The sequence below is a fragment of the Sceloporus undulatus genome, chromosome 1, assembly GCF_019175285.1.
Source record: "Sceloporus undulatus isolate JIND9_A2432 ecotype Alabama chromosome 1, SceUnd_v1.1, whole genome shotgun sequence".
NCBI classification, from domain to species: domain Eukaryota; kingdom Metazoa; phylum Chordata; class Lepidosauria; order Squamata; family Phrynosomatidae; genus Sceloporus; species Sceloporus undulatus.
The window spans coordinates 14,610,298-14,629,498 of record NC_056522.1 but is presented as its reverse complement, the minus strand read 5'-3'; the positions used below and the strand labels follow the sequence as shown (position 1 = coordinate 14,629,498).

Genomic DNA, 19,201 nt, shown 5'->3' with positions numbered 1-19,201 from the left:
AAACTCTTATTTAAAACTTCCTCTCAATGTATAGAAATATAATCCAGTAAGCAACACTTTGCAAAATCTTACTAGGTGAATCTTCTATTTAGAGGAACTGAAATTGTTAGCAGTGTAAAAATGAATTATTTAAACTTACACACACACACACACACACACACACACAGAGAGAGAGAGAGAGAGAGAGAGAGAGAGAGAGAGACTGATTATGATATTTAAAGAATGTTGGCATTATGTTAACCTTTAAAATAACAAAACTGACAACATTCATACTTTAAATGAAGATGAATCTGTGGGATGAGCTATAACTAAATAGTTAATATTTGTCTAGATGGACAATGGTCTGACTCAATATAGGGATTTTCCTAGGTTTGTATTTGTTTTTGAGAGTAAACAAAAATTTCAGAAGAAAATATAAAAAAGAAAAAGAAAAAATGTGCTCATTTTTACATCAGCTTCCTCCATCTGGAAATACATGTGACATTACATTAAGCTATATATAGAGATTTTAATATTCCTGTTTTATTTCGCCTATTTGTTCCAGAAAAAATATGGACTGTTTTGAGTTGAAGTGCTGGCAATTCAAGGACTGCCAGTAAAAAATTATTTGTAATGACAATTGTTTTCTGTTCTGAACATTGGTCTTACTCAGAGGCTCACATTCAATGTTTCACTGATCTGACCATCAAACATAAACAGATGAAAATCATGATTTTTCACATTGTAAATCATTTAGATTCGAATTTTTCTATTTTTTAAAAAAATATCCATCACAGTGAATAACAAGGACAGTTATCCAACTGAATCAGCAGAGTCAAAATTAATTCTGTTTTTAAAATCTTCACATTTGAGGTCTCATCCTGTATGCTCACCGTCTCCATATCATGTAGTTTAGCCTTTAATTGTATATTTTCTTTTTCCAATTCATGCAATTTATCAGAACGGGCTCGGGTGCCTTCAAGCTGATCTTCCAACATTGTCTTTGTTTCGAGCAATACCTGATTATCTTCTTTAAGCTCCTTTAAACATAAGTGATATACATGAAGCAGAAAATGAAACATAAAATACATGAAAAATATATAAAACTCATACTGTACTTTACACAGAAGTACAAAATACTGATTGTACAGTGGACCCTTGCTTTACGCGGTGGATCCATTCCGGATCCTCCCATGTAAGGCGAATTCCACCTATGTTCAAGCCTCATTCATTTCAATGGGATGAGCCACCCCTTGCGCCCCACATGCTCCCCGTGTCTTGAGCGCGTGTGCTCAAAGCCGCGTATAGCCCGCCCACGTATAATGTGGACGCACTGTATATTATTTGAAGCTTATTAACAGAGCTGTATAACAAAAGCATGTCTGATGATGTGAAATTTTAGCTGCATCTTTCTGAATTATAAGATGAAAACAACACTCAGAAATTAATTGGAACCCATAAATGCAGATTCTAAATATGAAATACTAAACTCTCCAGTAATTAAAACACACACACACACACACACACACACACACACACAGAAATGAAAGTCAGCTCTGGAGGAAAAGGATAAGGCCTGGTAATAAATTCTGAATAAAGGAAAAAAATTGCACCTGGCTACAGTGTTGGGTTTTATGGTAAATTGCCAGTGTTGGTTCAATGTGTTATTTTTAGACAAATTTCAGCCTCTTTCAAGTGGGGCTTTCTGCATATTTTTGACAATAAGATAATCACTTGTACAGGAGCATCTCTTGCAAGTTTTAGATTATTAAAAGTTAGAAATTCAAAAGTTATGTAAAAAGTTTTTCTGACAGAGCAACATGAAAATATGTCCAGCGTGAACCATTTTAATACAGTTAGCGCTCCGTTTTCGTGGGGATCTGTTCTGCCCCCCCCTCCATGAAAATGAAGGCTCATGCTTATTCAAGCTTCATCGGCTTGAATGGGGTGCACCCCGTGTGTGCAGCCTGGGCACATGTGCCATTGAAAATAGCGGAGGTTGCCCCTCCGCGGATATTTGAGGGCGCGGATCCCAGATCCACAAGTTAGGAGGGGTGACTGTATAAAATATTTTTATTTAAGTTTGAAACAACTTCATCAAAAAGAAAGGAAACAAAAATTATTACAAAGACTATAGAAAGAAAAAGAAAAACAGAAACCCCTCAAACCAAGCACAGCCAATAAGCCCTCTGAACCACTTTGGGAGATAAAGTTTTAATTTCCTGAAGCATATTTTCCTGATTGTACACCCACCCACCTGCACAATGAAGACGGCAAACAGGCAACAGCCACCTAGCAGAGACAGCTTATTTTATCAGCATCAGATCTTTCAGCTTTACATTTAAATATATAATTTCAGCTAAAGAAAAGTACCATTAGGCATTTGAGGTGGGAAAAAAATCATACTATACTAAAAGTGTCCCTTCTTGTGTATATTATTTTAGATGTAAGAAATAATAGAACTCAGCACAACTATACAATTTTGACTCACCAAGAGCAAACACTGACCCATTTCATTTGCAAAAACTATAAAAAGTTCAAATCACCTCGACTCTAGCCTTGTAGAATTCAATATCATGTAGCCTCTCTTTATAGCGGCTGACTTCACTTTCAAGCTTGTCCACACGAATTGCCTTCTCTCTAAGGGCATCAAGTTCATCTCTGTATACCCTGGCTGAACGGGCATCCGAAAGCAAATTCATATTCTATCAAACAAACCAAAATTATATTTTTTTAATATTTATGAAGAAAACAGATCTTACAAAATGCAAAACTGACACTATACATTATCACCAAGCAATATCAAGCAAAACCAGAAAGAATGAGAGAATTTAAGGTAATAAATACATAGTTACTTAGAATACCAAAGATACTAAGAACCAAACCAAGATACGCCTGGAAAAGAAAGCATTTGCAACTACTCCTTCAGGTTTGGTGGTCACAACAATTTAATCTGAAACACCTGTATCATACAATATGTATTGTGCTGCACTAAGCAGTGCAGACAATTATGAAGATGGCTAGGAAATGTAAGGGCCAAGAAGACGACCCGGAAAAGTTGGCTTCCAGGTGGCTTGGAGGCATGGCGTTTTGATGCTGCACGTCCCCAGAGTGTCTTGGTACCACCCTAGGGCTGTGCTGGGGCCGCCTAAGGCAGCCTTTACTGGTCCAAATAGGAGTGGATCTTTTCTACTCCTATTTGGGCCAGTGGCAGGGCAGATTGAGGCCGTGGCGTGTGCTCCAGAGTGAGCAGCTTCAGGGTGGCCCCAATCCACCCTTTGTGGGCAGTATGTTTCACTCCATAGTCAAACAAGATTTGGAGGGCCACGTACTTCTCATCTCTTTTGTAAGACATCTTTCTTGCCAACAACAACATTACTGGCAAACTATGGATTAAATCTAAAATTAGTCCCAACTTCCACAGATCCATAGAAACAGTACTTTTTTTATAAAGAGTTTCCTACATCTCATTCATTTAAATGGTCTACTCTAGATAGAACTAATATTGGATTTAGTTCCGTATCGTAACCATCTTTTCTGTAAAACCTGCAATGAGTTCAGCATATAAGAAGACATTTCTGATGTCTTTGTTTGAAATACTGTTTAGAAACAGAGAGTTGGAAGAGACCACAAGGGCCATACAGTCCAACCCCCCTGCCAATCACAATCAAAGCACCCCCAAGAAATGTCCATCCAGCCTCTGTTTAAAGACCTCCAAGGAAGGAGACTCCACTACACTCTGAGGGAGTGTGTTCCACTGTTGGACAGCCCTCACTGTCAGAAAGTTCCTCCTAATGTTGAGGTGGAATCTCTTTTCCTGTAGCTTGCATCCATTGTTCTGGGTCCTAGTCTCTGGAGCAGCAGAAAACAAGCTGGCTCCCTCCTCAACATGACACCCCTTCAAATATTTAAACAGGGCTATCATATCATTGTCTCTGTATTATAATGATTAAGTTATCAATAACAGAAAAGATAATTCAAATAATTATCTCAGAGTAAGCATCTTATCTTTTACACTTAAACATGCTTAAAAAGCCAAAAGCCTCCAAAGTTTTCCATCAAAGGAATTATTTGCTTAGTACGGATGCCGAATAGGTGGTCTTCACTGCTGAGCTGCATATGATTAGGAATTCCCAGGCTATCATTAGTTTTCAAATGGGATAATAGATTGTCATGACACTACATGTGCTAGCTGCTTTAGCTAGCACCAAGATGTTTGTGAGTATTAATAATCTGCTGAAAAGTAAAAGTTATAATGTAGGCATCACTGCTAATTCTTTTATAAACTATAGTCCATCCATCTTATAAAGTAAGCTACAGTCTGCAAAGTTTATGCTTTCTTCACATTTTTAGGGTGTCACAATCAACAAAGTAAAAAAAGCTACTCTTCTGGAATTTGCAAACATGCTATGCTTGTGATAACCTTTATCAGGTCTGAAAATGATAGCGAAATGAACTCTTCTTCTTAGTTATCAGAGAATGAAAGCATTGCTGATAAATGAAACAATCTTATGTAACCTGTGAAGTTAGATTGTTTTACTAGGGACAAAAGTCTCATTTAATTTTTTTTTTATTTTTTCCTTGCACAGTTGAAATCTTTTGCTCGACTAAAGAATACTGTATCACAATCAGTGGTTCTCAAATGGCAGGGAGGGACCCTCAGTGAGTTGCTGAGGCCCTGATCCCTCCTCCTCTTCACAAACTTTTTTTAATGTGTAAAATTTACACATGCATTAAATATTGGATTTACTTAAATAAAACTGTTCTCATTTGAACAATCTTATTTCCTTATAAGATGTTAAAATATGAATATAAATGATTGTGCAAATGAAATAGGTTTTTCTTTCATATACTATACTGTGTAGGGGGCATGCAAAATCTGCAGGTAGATGTAAAGAGGAATCCCAAGGGTAAAAAGTTTGAGTACCACTGCTCTAGGTCATACTCTGCTTTCTAATACAGAAGAAAAGGATAAGCAGAACGTAAAAAATTATCTGAATGGAATGAGTACAGACCCAGATCAATGGATTCTTTTGTGGGTTTTCTAGACAAACTAGCTGTCAAAGAATATTAAAAAATCAATAGAAGTTATATCAAATGACTGTAAAGTTGACAGGTATAGTTTCATTCAAGTTCAAAAGATGCCTCAGAAAGACACGTGAAAGTAACAAGTATATGGGGTCACTCCAATAATTTTGTGGTTCAATGCTAGGATCCTTCACCCAATATTTAATTGTAAACCTCTTAATCCAACTCTTTGATATGAGTATAATAGACTGAAAATTTATCTTGCATATCCAAACCTCTTGTTGTAGTCTCTTGACTTCAGTTTCAATCTGTTCCAGTTCTTGCTTACAATCCAGCAACTGCTCAGTCTTTTCCTCACTTAAAGATAATGAAAGAAAATTTATTTAAAATAGTATTTACATTCCAAAACAGAAGGAGAACTAAAATGAAATAATACTCTCCTAAAAGCCTTATTAAGAGGAATAACTTTACAGGCCAACAAGCAACAACAGTTTAAAAAATAAAAATAAAACCTGCTTCTGGTAGAGAGAATGTGAGGAGGGAAAAGCATTCCTCTTCCCATTTCTTTGCTGTAAGATATAAGATGTAGACCTTCAACCTTAAGAAATAATCCCTCAAGGATGAATAAGGGGATATTTAAATACTGTATCATAAAAAATACATTAGAATCAAAGAATCATAGAGCTGGAAGAGGCCCCATACATCACAGAATCCAAACCCTCCCCCCAGTCAATGCAAGAACTCCAGAACACCATAAACTGTCCACCCTCTCTTTGAAAATATCTGGAATAGAAGATCTCACCATCTCTCTAGGTAATTGGTTGCATTGCTTTTATCATAAAGAAGTTCCTTCTAATGTTATATCAAAATCTACTCTGCTGCAACTTCAAACCAGTCTAGTCCTACCCTCTGAAGCAGCAGAGAACAAACCTGTACTCTTCTCTCTGTATCTACTAATGCCTGTATACACAAACTGTGATGAAGAACTCATACTGCTGAAGTTTAGAAAATCACATAATCTAAACTGGAAGAGACACTGCAAGAGTGAAATTATAAAGTTCACAGCAGCTAGTGTGTGCTTTCAAGTTGACTCTGACTTATGGTGACCCCATAAGGCAAAAAATATGGTCAGAGAGGGTTTGTCATTCCCTTCCTCTGAGGCTGAATGTGACTCATCTGAGATCAACCCAGTAGGTTTCCATGGCTGAGTGGGGATTTGTTTCCATCATCTTTTTATTTCTTCCTGATCATGTAGTGCGTGTCATTTGTTGCTCGTGTATTATCCCCACTCGTGGTTTAAATTTCTCTTTAATTTCTCATATCTTATGAAGAGGTCTCTTGTTCTACTTTTACTGCTTTAAAGTGAGAGCCAAAATACAATCTGAAGAACATTCCTGTAGAAGTTAAAGACCATGTGAAGAATAAATTTGCACCACTAAGCTTAAGTGAGAATTCTGAACCAAATGAGGGACATTGTCAGAGAATAATGCAAAAACACACTATCTGCAGCCAAAAATAAATAAAACTTAATTAAATGATGGATCAAACTTTTGAATCAGTTAAGGCAAAGAAGAACCAAACGGTAAAATAAACAGAGTCAGAATCCTGAATGCAATTGTTCAGCAACTTCTCCATAGGGACAAAGAGAACCATTTTAATACTAAGGATAAAGAAGTAGAAGAAGAAACCTCCTCCACATGATTGGAGAAATCAAGGGGAAATCCAAACCAACAGTGGGGATACTATATAACCTACAGGGGAACACACTACACAATCAAGAAGAAATAAAAATACAGTGCAAACAATACACTGGAAAACTATGTAAGAGAGATAAAACCATGATAGATTATTTCACAGAAGGCTCTTCTGTCAATGAAACTACAATTTTAGAAGTGAAGTGGAAGCTATGCATAAAGCACATGGGAGAAACATTATTCAGGAACAGAAGGCATAGTAGTTGAGATGTTTCAAGTTAAGAGAAACAAAGTGAACTCAAATTATGACTAAAATCTGCCATCAAATATGGAAAACAAAACACTGGCCCAGGGATTGCAGTAACCACAGGACCATTCTCTTAATTTCCCATGCGAATAAGATGATGCTCAAAATTTTACAATAGAGACATTTACCATACATGGAGGGAGAAATGCCAGATGTCTAAATTAAGTTCTTAAAAGGAAGGGGCATTAGAGATCATACTGCAAACATACATTAGATAATGAGTGCACCAAAGAATTTCAAAAGAAAATCCGAGGAAGTTTCGAGAAGTAAAAACATTATCAAAGTCAAGCTGAGAATTTTGAGAAAAACCATTCCATGAGCAAGCCAAAGGAACAGTCAGCCAAACCAAGAAATCCATAACTGTGGAGAGTAAACAAATATAGCTCTATAGAATTGAAGGATGCTGACAGGAAGGATGCTATAAGGTGTCAATAGGGCGGGTGGAGTTACCACCAAAAAGCTTATATAACAGTTCTAGAAGGTTCTGAATGGCACACTGTGGGGCAAAAGTAACATATTTGTGTAAGCCACAGAGACCACAAAGAAGAATGTTTGTTTATTCTGATATAAAACATCTACTAAGGACAAGTCACCACTGTCAGGACAGATTATGGAAAAACAGAATAGATTCCCAATGGCAAGGTAGTCTGTCAAAGCTGCATTTTATTGCTCTCTTTTTATAAAGTATGCAGAAAATATCATTAAAAAACTGGGTTAAATGCAGAAGGTGTCAAAACTGGGGGAAGGAAATCACATAGCAAGGACTTGGAATGTCTACTGAACAAAGTCAGAGAACAAAGTGGAAAAGCACGGTTAAGTTGAAAATGAAGAAAACAAAACTAATGACTACAGATAATTAATAGAAGTTTGAAGTGGATGATGAAGACATTGAAATAATTAAAAATATATTGTATGCTTTGGCTCAGTTATAATAGAGAATATGGTAAAGAAATCTTAAAAAGACTAAGGGCTAGTGCAGACCAGCACAATATGCCAGCTTCCCAGTAGCATGGGTGTGTGGTGTACGCATGACTTGACGCCGCCCTGAAGACGACATTATGCTGCTCCACTGCCCACATGGGGTCAACTTTTTGGCAATCTGGCAGCACAGCACTTAGACACCGCACACCGCAGGAGCTCCAAAAAGTCGATGCAGCGGAAAAGGAGTCGTTTTTTGGGCGCAAAAAGGAGCAGCATTTTGCCGCTTCTTTTTGCACTGGAAGAAGGCTGGATCGGGGCAGCAGCATGTAGTTGCTGCAGCCCCAATCCGGTGATCAAAGGGGTGGCATCTCTTTCAGCCCTAAGATTTACAAGGACAGTTTAAAAGAACCATATACAGTGGACCCTTGTTATATGCCTGGGTTTGGTTCCAAGATCCCCCGTGGATAACTAAATCCGTGTATGCTCAAGTCCCATTAAATATAATGACATAGCAAAATGGAGCCCCTTATAAAAAATGAAAAATCAAGGTTTGATATTCGAAATTTATACTTTTTTTTGAACATTTTCAAACCGTGGATGCTTGAATCCGTGTATAAAAAATCCGTACATAAGAAGGGCCGACTGTATAATTGCCAAGTGCAAACACACACACACACACACACACACACACACACACACACACACAGACAGAATACCAAAATCTGGATAGTCCATGCCACGTTTCTGATTTGTATGTACAGCTGTGAAAGAAAGCTGATAGGAGAATCAACCCATTTGAACTATGGTGCTGGAGGGCAGTTCTGCAAATACCAAAAAACTCAAAAATAATCTATCCGAGAGCAAATGAAGCCTGAACTCTTCCTAGATGACAAAATGACTAAACTGAAGATATCATACTTTAGACATATAAGCTGACATTACTAATTAATAAAGATGAATGCAGTAGGAAAAGAAAAGGATCTTATTAAAGAAGGATAATCTCAATCAAGGAAACCATGGCCCTCATTTTACAAGACTTTAGCAGGGCTGTTAGTAATAGGGTGTTTTGGAGATCTCTCATTCATAGGGTTGCCATAAATTGAAGCCAACTTGATGATAATTAATTACAAATCATACACTGGATTGTGTTATTAATAATTAAAAGAAATATAATGTTCAACAAAGCATTTTATTTGTAAATAAATCCAATACATCATAAAATATATTCTCAAGAGATTCCTACACTTCCAATTGCACTCTTCAACTGTAAATGGGATTGTTTTTAATTATACAGAACACACCAGTCTTCACTGTTTTTAAGCTATTAACTGTCAATCAAATTAATAACCGCAATTTGCATTAATTTTCCTAGTACAGCTGTTTACTGACTATCTTGGGCAGGCTCATTTCAAAAGACATGTTAATAATCCAGTCATCAGAAAATGAGATCTGTTCCTTTTATTGTATTCTAATGCTCATGACGACTAAAATATATTACTATTGTGTTGTGCTGAGAAGGAAAAGAATTTGAATGGAAGTAACAATTAGCTCTTTTAGTTTCAGATAATCTCCTCAAAACTCTCTCATAAGTAGAATATTGTTCTTGGACATCTTTATTGGTACAGGTTATAATGTACATGCTCCTCTATGCCAGGATTATGGTCCAGATGTAGTCCTGCCATGCTTAATTGCTGGGCTTGAGCGTTTATGTGGTAATGTGGAATGATGGTACAGTATATGCTATTCAACTGATGACACTGGGAAGGAAATTGTGTGTCATTTGCAGCCTGGGATAATAAGCAGGTGTGTGGGGAGGATTCAGGAACTCCAAGACACCAAGGTCATTCTTGTGAGAAGCTGGAGCTTGAGAGGGGGAAGACGGCCGAGTAAGTTCTGGGAAAACTGAATGCTCTGAGTTGGAATAAAAACTTTTATTATAGGTGAACTGCTTGGACTTTAAGTATACTGTATAACTGGAAAAACCTTTTGGTCCTGACAACAATTGTGTACTGTGATCAACTTTGCTTGCAGAATAAAGCTATTCTGGACCTGATGAGTTCTTGAGTTCATGACATTGAATCTGCCTGTAAATTACATTCTTCCTCTATGTCAACTAATGATGAAAACTACTGGAGTCCATCAAGACTATTATTTTGTCAATGCAAGACGAATGAGTAAAGACTTATTAGTTGGCTAAGCTGCCTTTGCATTTCACCTTCCTTAGAAATTGTTCCAAGTCTGTGATATTTTCTGCTAGTCATATGGTACTCTACCCTTATATATGATCGTTAATATTGATTTTCCTATCTTCAATCCTTCTTCTTCCAAGTCTAAACCTGCTACTCGTATGGTATTTTCAACATACAAGTTGAACTAATAGGGTAACAGAATGTAGTTTTGTCTGCTGCTTTGCTAATTGGGAACTATTCTTTTTCTCCAAACTCTGCTGTAACAGTAGTCTCTTGTCTTAAGAACAGATTTCTCATCATGACTATCAGATATATTGACATCCCATGACCTTAAGATTATCCATAGCTTTTTGTGGTCTCTTCAGTCAAATGCTTTACTATGATTTATAAAGCACATGCTGATTTTTTCCTGGAATTCCTTTGTACACTCCATTATCCATCATATATTTGCAATGTGTTCCCTAGTGTCGCTTCCTTTCCTGAATCCTGCTTGCATCTCTAGGATTTCTCTCACCATATGTGACTGGAGTCTATGCTGCTGAATTTTGAGCATAATTTTGCTTGCATGGGCAATTAATGCTATGGTCCTATAGTTCCTGCAGTCTTTTGTGTTTCCTTTTTTTATAATACAGTAATAATACTCAGTATATCTATTACTTTGTATGCTTGATTGTATGAATTACTGAGGCTAATATGTGGGTCTGAGACAGAGGACAAGTGACAATCTTCAGAGGTCAGAGCTGGGCTGTAAGTTGAACTATGGCTCCACAGTTCATAAAACAACTACTGTATACCACTTCTCAGGTTTGGGAGCCATAAATTAAAAAAACTTCAACATGCACATGATAATCACTTGAAGGCCAACCTAGTGATTTTATGACTGTATGGTTTGTCTCAAATGAGAAACAGCCTAGCTACTGAGACAGAGGCACTAAACAAACATAAATATGGCTATATTCCAAAACCCTTAGGAAATACACACAGGCATTTACACTATTAATAGCCAATTGAGTGGTGTATCATTGGGTTGACCTGAGGCATTGGCAAAAAGGCATGCTCTCCCACTACTCAAGTGACAAAATTCCCTGCAGCCAGTATATGGAATACATGACAAAATGAAGCATGAGGCTAGTCAATTATAGCACAGCTGTTACACAACTGAAACTAAAACTGAAAAATTAGCAAAATTAAATCAGCACGACTTTCCCGTTAACAGCCTACAATGAGTAGAGATGCATGATTAGCTGGCATATTTTTATTTGGTATTGAGGAAAACGTTTTTAAAACTAGGAAAGTGTAATTATGGCAAAAAACTTATCAGAACACCCAGAGAGAGTCATACTGTACAACTGTTTAGGTGCGAAAGTCCCCAACAGATTTCTGTCATGCTTGTGTTACATATTTTCCAATAGTCATTTGGCAAAAACTGTCATGATACTCATTTGTTTGCAGAAATAGAATTTTGGATCTAAATTCCACAATTACACTTTGTTTGTAAGACTATATTTTATAAAATGTCTTACATATCCTGGGTGATAAAAGTAGAAGACACACCCTGGAAATTTGGTAAATGAAATATAGCTTCAGGCCTCAGATTTCATAGCCATTTCCCACCTCCAATCACTCCCTATTATGGATAAATTTTTTAAAAAAAACCCCTCTAGTCTAGAGTAGTTTCCAATTCTTTTCTAAACACCCAAGCACATCTAAGGCTACATTGCTGGTTAAGAATGTCAAATGCGCCCCTTGTGGAAGAATTAGTGTGTGAAAAACCTACTTTTTTTAACCCTCTTGTCAAAAATATAATGGTGGACATTTACTGTTAAGCTACCTGAAACTTGTCAAATTCATGTCTTCTTGGGCATCACATATATGAGAACAGCCCAAAAATTCTCAATTAATGTAATACATATTTCATGGCACAGTTAGGTTTCCTTGGGAAGTATGTCTGTCCTTGTGACTGGGCAGACTCTTAATCAAAAATAGCTATTCACCATCAACAACATGCCACAAAACAGAGATAAGCAAACACATTGGTATCAGATCCTGCAACAAGCCTCTGACAGCAACTTTCCCCCGGTATCCCCAGGGAACACGATTACAATTTGTAATGATACTAGGTACCACATCAAGCATTTGTTCCATTCATAATCTTCTGAAGTTATTCGGTAACAGCAATGCCCTTCTAATTCTACAATTCAGTTTCAATGTTTTAAAAAAAGGAATAAACAGACAAAAATCTGACCTATACACCATAGACTTTCTTATCTACTATTGGTCCTAATGCTAATGTCAAGTTCTGCAACTAAAGAAGAGTTTTGGCCACTCTCTCTTGAGTTGGGGAAGCTATCTGACTACTGTCAGGTCCACTGCTTACGAACACTCACTGAGGGAGGACATTTCACAAGTTTTCAGAAGTCCAATTTTCCATTTGAATTTAACTAGGATTTGACAGAAATTTAGCAAGTTACAAGATAGCTGATTTGCAAGTCGATAGCAACACAACGTGATCTCTAATTAGAATTTTGTATTAATTAAGTACCCTTTTCTAATTTATCCACTTAACAAACAAATTACACTAGGAGTCCACTGTTACTAATTCTCATAAAGTTACACAAGTCTAATCCAATACTGAAGTATCAGGTACCACTGTCTCCTACATAACACCACAGCATCTTAGGCTAAGATTCTTTTCTTCCATTCTAAAATAGCTCTATTTCCTTGAAACATGTATAGTTTCTCAGTATTTTATTGCACTTAACAGCACACTTACAGTTCTTGCCTAAGCCTTCTGATTTTTGCTTTGGCATCTGCTAGCTCCACGGACAAGTGCTGTCTGCTTTCAGTGCGTTTCATGCCTGGCGATCCACAAGGTGATTGTGCTGCTGATGCATGAGGTAGAAAATGAAGAGAATCCCGTTCTTCAGAGAGTTCTACGATAGTCTAAGGGTTTTTTTTTGAAAAATTAAACAGATGCATATAAGGAGAAAGATGACTCTCAGTTACACAAAGTATCATGTATAAAGAACTCAAAGGCAACAGTGGAGATCTCAGCATCTGAATTACAGTTCTGTCTGAAAAAATTTCTATTGTGTGACAAACGTATTGGATCCCACCCAGAATGATCTGTACCAGTATAACTGTTGACACATGCTTTGCTGGCTGGGGATGAATGAAATTTAGACAGGGAAAACAAGATAAAAGAATGCCTCAGTATTCTTTCTTCCAGTCCAACATCTTAATCAAATTCAGTCTGCTGTGGCTAGAACATGTAAAACCTTTAATTAATATCTCCTGTAAGATGTATTTTGTCCTGATGGTAGAAACTGGATTAAATAGGTCCATCTGTGAGGTTCTTTTGGGGCTAAAGCAACTGAAATCATTTATAGCTACTGTACGCAGACACTTAGGATATCTCACTCAGTGCATCTCTCAATGTTCCCATTTGAAGTTATGGAAAGTCATGTTTCCCTGTTCCTGTCATTTTATTACTCTTCCTGCCAACTTGTAAGCAAGCATTTCACTTTTCCTCCTCCTAATTAAAATTTATAAAAGACATACATAGCACAAGGATTTAAATATAAAGAGATTTAAAAGGAAGCTCTGCCAAAAATTTAAATATGGAAAATACAAAGAGGATCGGAAATCCTTCCATTTGTGTGTAAAGCTAAAGGAAATATAGGACCAACTGCAGAAAAAGAAAAATACGTTGGTAGAATACAGAGCTAAGTATCATATATACTAGTCTAAGTTGAGAAATTTATGCTCAAAGATTGACCCCAAAATCCTGGGTCGGCTTATATACGGATTGATATGGTAACGCCGATGACGGTAGCTCATTCAGTGACACATACACTTTCTTCCCCACTTCCCCCCAATACTTTGAAATGCACTGCTGGAAGCAAAGAGTGCAGGGCGATTTTTATTTTTATGGGAGTAACAGCTGATCCAATCTCTCTCTCTTTCTTTCTCTCTCTCACACACACACCTTCCTCCCAACTTTCCCTCATCCAGTATGCACACACACACACACACACACACTTTTTCTCGCTCCCTGTAACAGCTCCTTTTACATTTGGCTCTCCCCCAACTGACGCTTCACCACCGCCTCTTCCTCACCCTCTGTGAGAAGACAAGCCAGCAGCTGCAGACAACTGTGGACGGGCCAGCAGTAAAGAGCTTCCATTCTAAGGAGAGTGTACAGTAAAAGTAGGTTTTTTGGTGAGACTGAAGGCGAAGAGGGCACCTGTGACTGTTTAACCCCACTGCAAGGAAAAAATAGTGGGGCTCTTTGGCGCTTCCTCACTGCGGCAGAGAAACAGCCGCTGTCCACTGCTGGGGAAACACTGAAGAGCCACCATGGACCTGAAGAGCCTCAAAGTTTTACCCTGGATTTATCCACTGGTCATACCAAAATCCATAACTTTGGCCCCAAAACTTGCCCTTGACTCATAAATGAGGTCAACTTATAGTCAAGTATATACGGTAACTCATTTTTAATAAGCTACTCTGGTAAATATTCTTTGTTTTTAGTAGTGACAACCTGGAACAAAATTACTTTTTGTGCTTGTAATATCCATGACTGTAATTTACTACTTTTCAGTGGAATCAGACTGGGTATAATATGCCAAGTAATGCTGACCGAGTAACCCAGTGTGCTTACTCAGTCTGAGCAATGTCAGGGGAAGGAGGACAATTACATGAGCGGCTGCCTCAAGTGGCAGCTGGCAACAAAGATGAGACAGAAAGATAGACAGGGAGAGCATGCAACTAGGGAGGAAAAAGGACATACACCGACAACAAGAGCTGCACTAGATTCAAATTAGTTGGAGATTTAAAAAAAAGGAATCCTTTAAAAATAGGCTGCCTCTTCTGCATTGCTGTACTTTGCCTGGCCATGGGGACTGGGCAGTGGGAGGAAGAATGGTAACAGATGCTGCTACTACCAGAAAAAGGGGAAAAAATGGGAAGGAGGAATGGAGGGAGGGAATGAAATGTGTGCAAGATGGTGAAGGAAGGCTGCCTTGTCAGGCTGGTTTCCCAAATGCCAACACATAATGGTGCACATGTATTGTATATGTTGAATAGGAGTATGGAGGAGAAGTTGCTTCTCCACCCATTTGCAAATGAAATCGGTTCCATTTAATGAATACTTTAAGAAATTTGTCTGTCCATATAGTACTCCAGCCAACACAGAATTTACTTCATACGTTAGACTACTAATCCATACCATTCTAATTGATAGGAAATGTAGTCCAATGTACCTGAAAAGAAAGTGCTAGGAAAGGACTGCTTTGTCTTTTGCATTTTTGACACAATTTCTCAGTTGCAATATCTGAGTTGGCCACTTGGGAGTATCAGTGAGAACATCTCTGCATTTTCCATGGCACAGTAGCAACAAACAACAGTCTGCCTCTGAGGCTGAGAAAGTGGATTTCTATGGCAAAGAAGGGATTCAAACCCTAGTCTCCTGGACCAACACTCAAACCACTACACCATGCTAGTGATGAGTAATTCATGAGTAATGAGTAATTCATCAAGTTATTGTTCTGAGCAGCAGTTACAGTCTTCTGAGTGACTAGAGTAAAATACAGTAACTACATAGTTGGTTGGTTTTTAAAAGTAACTTCAATCTCTGCTTAACTGTTAAGAAAGAAACTTGAATGAAATACCAGTTTTCAATGAAATATGCCCCCCCCCCCAAAAAAAAGATCATGCTGCTCTTCAAGGGAGAAATAGTCCACTGATAAGGAATACTAAGAGAAGAGGTGCAAACATAAGGAATAGCATAAGAAGTGAAGGTTTTAAAAGGAATTAAAAGAACTATGAAGTTAAACCAAAGCATTTTAAAAGTGAAAACTGAGTTTAATGCAGATCAAAAAAAGAGGAAACCACAGAACAGTCATCTCCTGTCTCGGATGTGTTATAGGGTGATGGAGGAGCTATTCATTATTCTCCATGCTAAGAAATATAGTTGATTATGAAAATGGCTTGATAAAAAGGTAACTAATTTGCAATGTTTTGCAATGCTTTTATCTTTGTTTTCATACTTGTGTATGGATTTGAACCCATGCCACAAGCAAGACTCATCACCAACAGCTGATCCTCATACTTTTAAATGGATTACAAGAACATTAATTTTATTCATGCATTCTAGCAGCAGTGATCCTTGTCTGCAGTGGTTATTGTTATTTTCAGCTGACAGCTATTCTCAGCACAAGGCAAGAAGATTTTTTAAAAGAAAACAGAGCATACTACAAAATAATGGGACCGAGTCACTTCTTTATAGCTGATGGGACAAGACCTACACCCCACCAAAATGTACTAACCCATTCAAGTTAAAACTCTCTACATCAGTTTTTGCAAACAGCTGCTTAATTACATGAGGGTGGGGAGTAAATGTTTTAATTTCTGTAGTAACGAAAAAATATCCCCAAAAAACATAACGAAAAACTGGCAAGATACATACCTCAGAATGTTCATCTCTCTCATCTATAAGTCTTTTTAAATGCAGTGCCATGTTTTTTAAGAGAGGTTCAATATAGTCATGTGACAAAGAATTATCATCCATCCACTGGAGATCAAACACATTTTCCTGATTATGAGTTACCTACGGAGGATAAAAATCATAAAGAAGTGAAAACTTTTCTGATTTCGGGGTATGCAACCTGTGGTTTGAGATCCCTTGCACTTTTTGGGTATGTTATTCCTATAATGCTGAAGAGGGAAAAGGTGTATGTTACTGTAAACAAGGCAGCTACAAAAAGGAACGTTGGGTACTTACCGTGACACGTTCATTTCCTGCAGAGAAGGGTCCTGGCATCCTGTAATCTGGGTTTAGCTCCTCCTATTTGCTCCTGTAGGCAGGGACAATAAACAAAAGACTGGCCCCTATATAGGGAGGAGCTAGCCCCCCTGAGCCTCAGTCAATAACAAGCCAAGCGACTGAACTTTAGTAACATCAGCTAAGGGTTAACTAGAACACCTTAGAAAAAACTAGTCCAAGAACAAACAAGAACTCAGAAAAACCAATCCAGCAACAACAAGAAGAACAAGGCAGGTCCACCAACAGGCAGGCAGGGTCGGAGGCCGCAGGCAGCACCCGGGTGGGCAGGATGCCAGGACCCTTCTCTGCAGGAAATGAACGTGTCACGGTAAGTACCCAACGTTCCTTTTCCCAGCAGAGAGGGTCCTGTCCTCCTGTAATCTGAGATTTACAAAAGCCCTCTCGAACTGGGAGGGAGGTGCTGCTAGGAGACTGTGGCCCCCGACACAATCTGTTGGAGGAACCTCCTTTCAAATGACGCCTCAGCGAACTGAGACACGTCCAGTTTGTAATGTCTTATGAAGGTCGAAGGCGACTTCCATGTGGCCACCCTGCAAATATCTGACAGGTAGGCGCTAGCGGTCAAGGTAGATGCACTCCTGGTTGAGTGCACCATCAACCCCTTGGGTGGAGTGAGATCAAGAGTTCAGTAGCTCTTTTGAATACAAGACCTGATTTCACCTACTCAGAGTCGAGACTGGTACCCTGTACCCCAAAGAGCCCAGGCGAAAGGAAAAGAACATCTCAGATGACCTTAAGGTTGAAGTCCTCTTGATGTAGATTTTGAGGGCTCTGCACACATCCAATGTGTGCCAGGTCTTTTCCAAGTCCTTCTTAGGATCAGGGCAGAATGAAGGCAGGAGAATGTCCTGTGACACCTGAAAGGCTGAGTTGACCCTAGGCACGAAGGTAGGGTCTGGATGAAGGCACACTGAGACAGGCCTAAAAATACACAAGTCTTTACGTACCGACAGGGCCCCAGCTCTGACACCCGTCTGGCGGAGGGAATGGCCGTGAGGAAGATGACCTTGAGGGAGAGGTGTTTGAGGAAGACCTCCCAAAGGGACTTGATCGGCCCAACCATCAGAGCCTTTAAGACCATGTTCACATCCCAAGATGGAAAACGATGTCTGGTGGGCAGGCCCTGTTGGAAACTCCCCTCAACAGCCTCTTAATGTGAGGATGGCTGCCATTCTAGCTGCTCTCGTATGGAGCAGAAACGACATGATGGCAGACACCTGCCTTATAACCATGTTGGGTCAAGTCTCTTCTTAATGTCATCTTGGATGGACTATAGCAGGTCAGCCACTGAAAACCTGAAGCACTTGATGAGAACTTGCCTAAGCAGTGGATTATGTGATCAATCAGAATAGAACCTGATCTAATCTGGACCTATGGCAGCTTCCACCCTATCACTGATCACCTTGTCAACTGGTTATAGCAATGAAGGTGATATTAAGGTGATTTCATTTGTAGTAATTAAGACTTACCATTCTGAAAGAGGAATGTTAATGTCTGACCTCCAATTAAAATTTTAAAACAATGTGCAGTTCTTTACTGGTACATCTGTGAACCTGTATAAAATAAGACTAATCCCATGGTTAGGCAAAGAAGACACTGGATTAACCTTTATCTCGCAGACATTGGTGAGTCCATGCAGAAGCATGGAGACACTCTGTGTTAACAGAGCATGTGGTCAGAATTAAGTCTGATTTCTTTTGAGGATGAACTTGTCTAGAGACTTCAAAAATCACCCCAATTCCATGTAGCAGACTATCATCAACCTGTATGAAGGCTGAGGGGTCTCGTGGCTAAATGAACTGCTGATTAAGGAGTCATGAAATGGGAACAGGGGGCTTGGCAAGGATAGCCCTCTGGTATCTAATTTCGAGGAGAGAATTTTCTCCACAAAAGGGATCTGTCAAAGGAACACAAACCTAAATTTAAAATAGTATAGTGGGCCCTCGATATGGAGTTGGATTTAGGACTTTGCATGGATACCAAATCCATGGAAGCTCAAGGCACATAAAATATAATTGCATAGTAAAATGGAGTCTCCTATATAAAATAGTAAAATCATAGTTTGCCGTGTTGTATTATTGTTTTGTTTGTTTTTTTGGTAGATAGATAGATAGATAGATAGATAGATAGATAGATAGATAGATAGATAGAAGCTGTGGGCATATAGGTGGCTGGTGTAAGTCTCTATATGGAGCTGTATGGTATATTAAATCTGAGCATTTTTGCTAGCAGAAAA

The 19,201-nt window shown here is 38.5% G+C and overlaps 1 protein-coding gene across 6 annotated transcripts in view; it reads right to left on the bottom strand.

The window, feature by feature from the left end:
• The window catches only part of CCDC88A (coiled-coil domain containing 88A), a 143,586-nt gene that overhangs the window by 62,128 nt on the left and 62,257 nt on the right, over positions 1 to 19,201 (bottom strand). For all 6 annotated transcript variants that reach the window (XM_042451803.1, XM_042451793.1, XM_042451813.1 and 3 more), the window contains exons 7-11: positions 16,588 to 16,728; positions 12,892 to 13,061; positions 5,283 to 5,364; positions 2,526 to 2,684; positions 873 to 1,019 (exon numbers count right to left, since the gene is read on the bottom strand). In XM_042451803.1, coding sequence (XP_042307737.1) covers positions 873 to 1,019; positions 2,526 to 2,684; positions 5,283 to 5,364; positions 12,892 to 13,061; positions 16,588 to 16,728 — 699 coding nt within the window. The remainder of the gene's footprint in view (positions 1 to 872; positions 1,020 to 2,525; positions 2,685 to 5,282; positions 5,365 to 12,891; positions 13,062 to 16,587; positions 16,729 to 19,201) is intronic.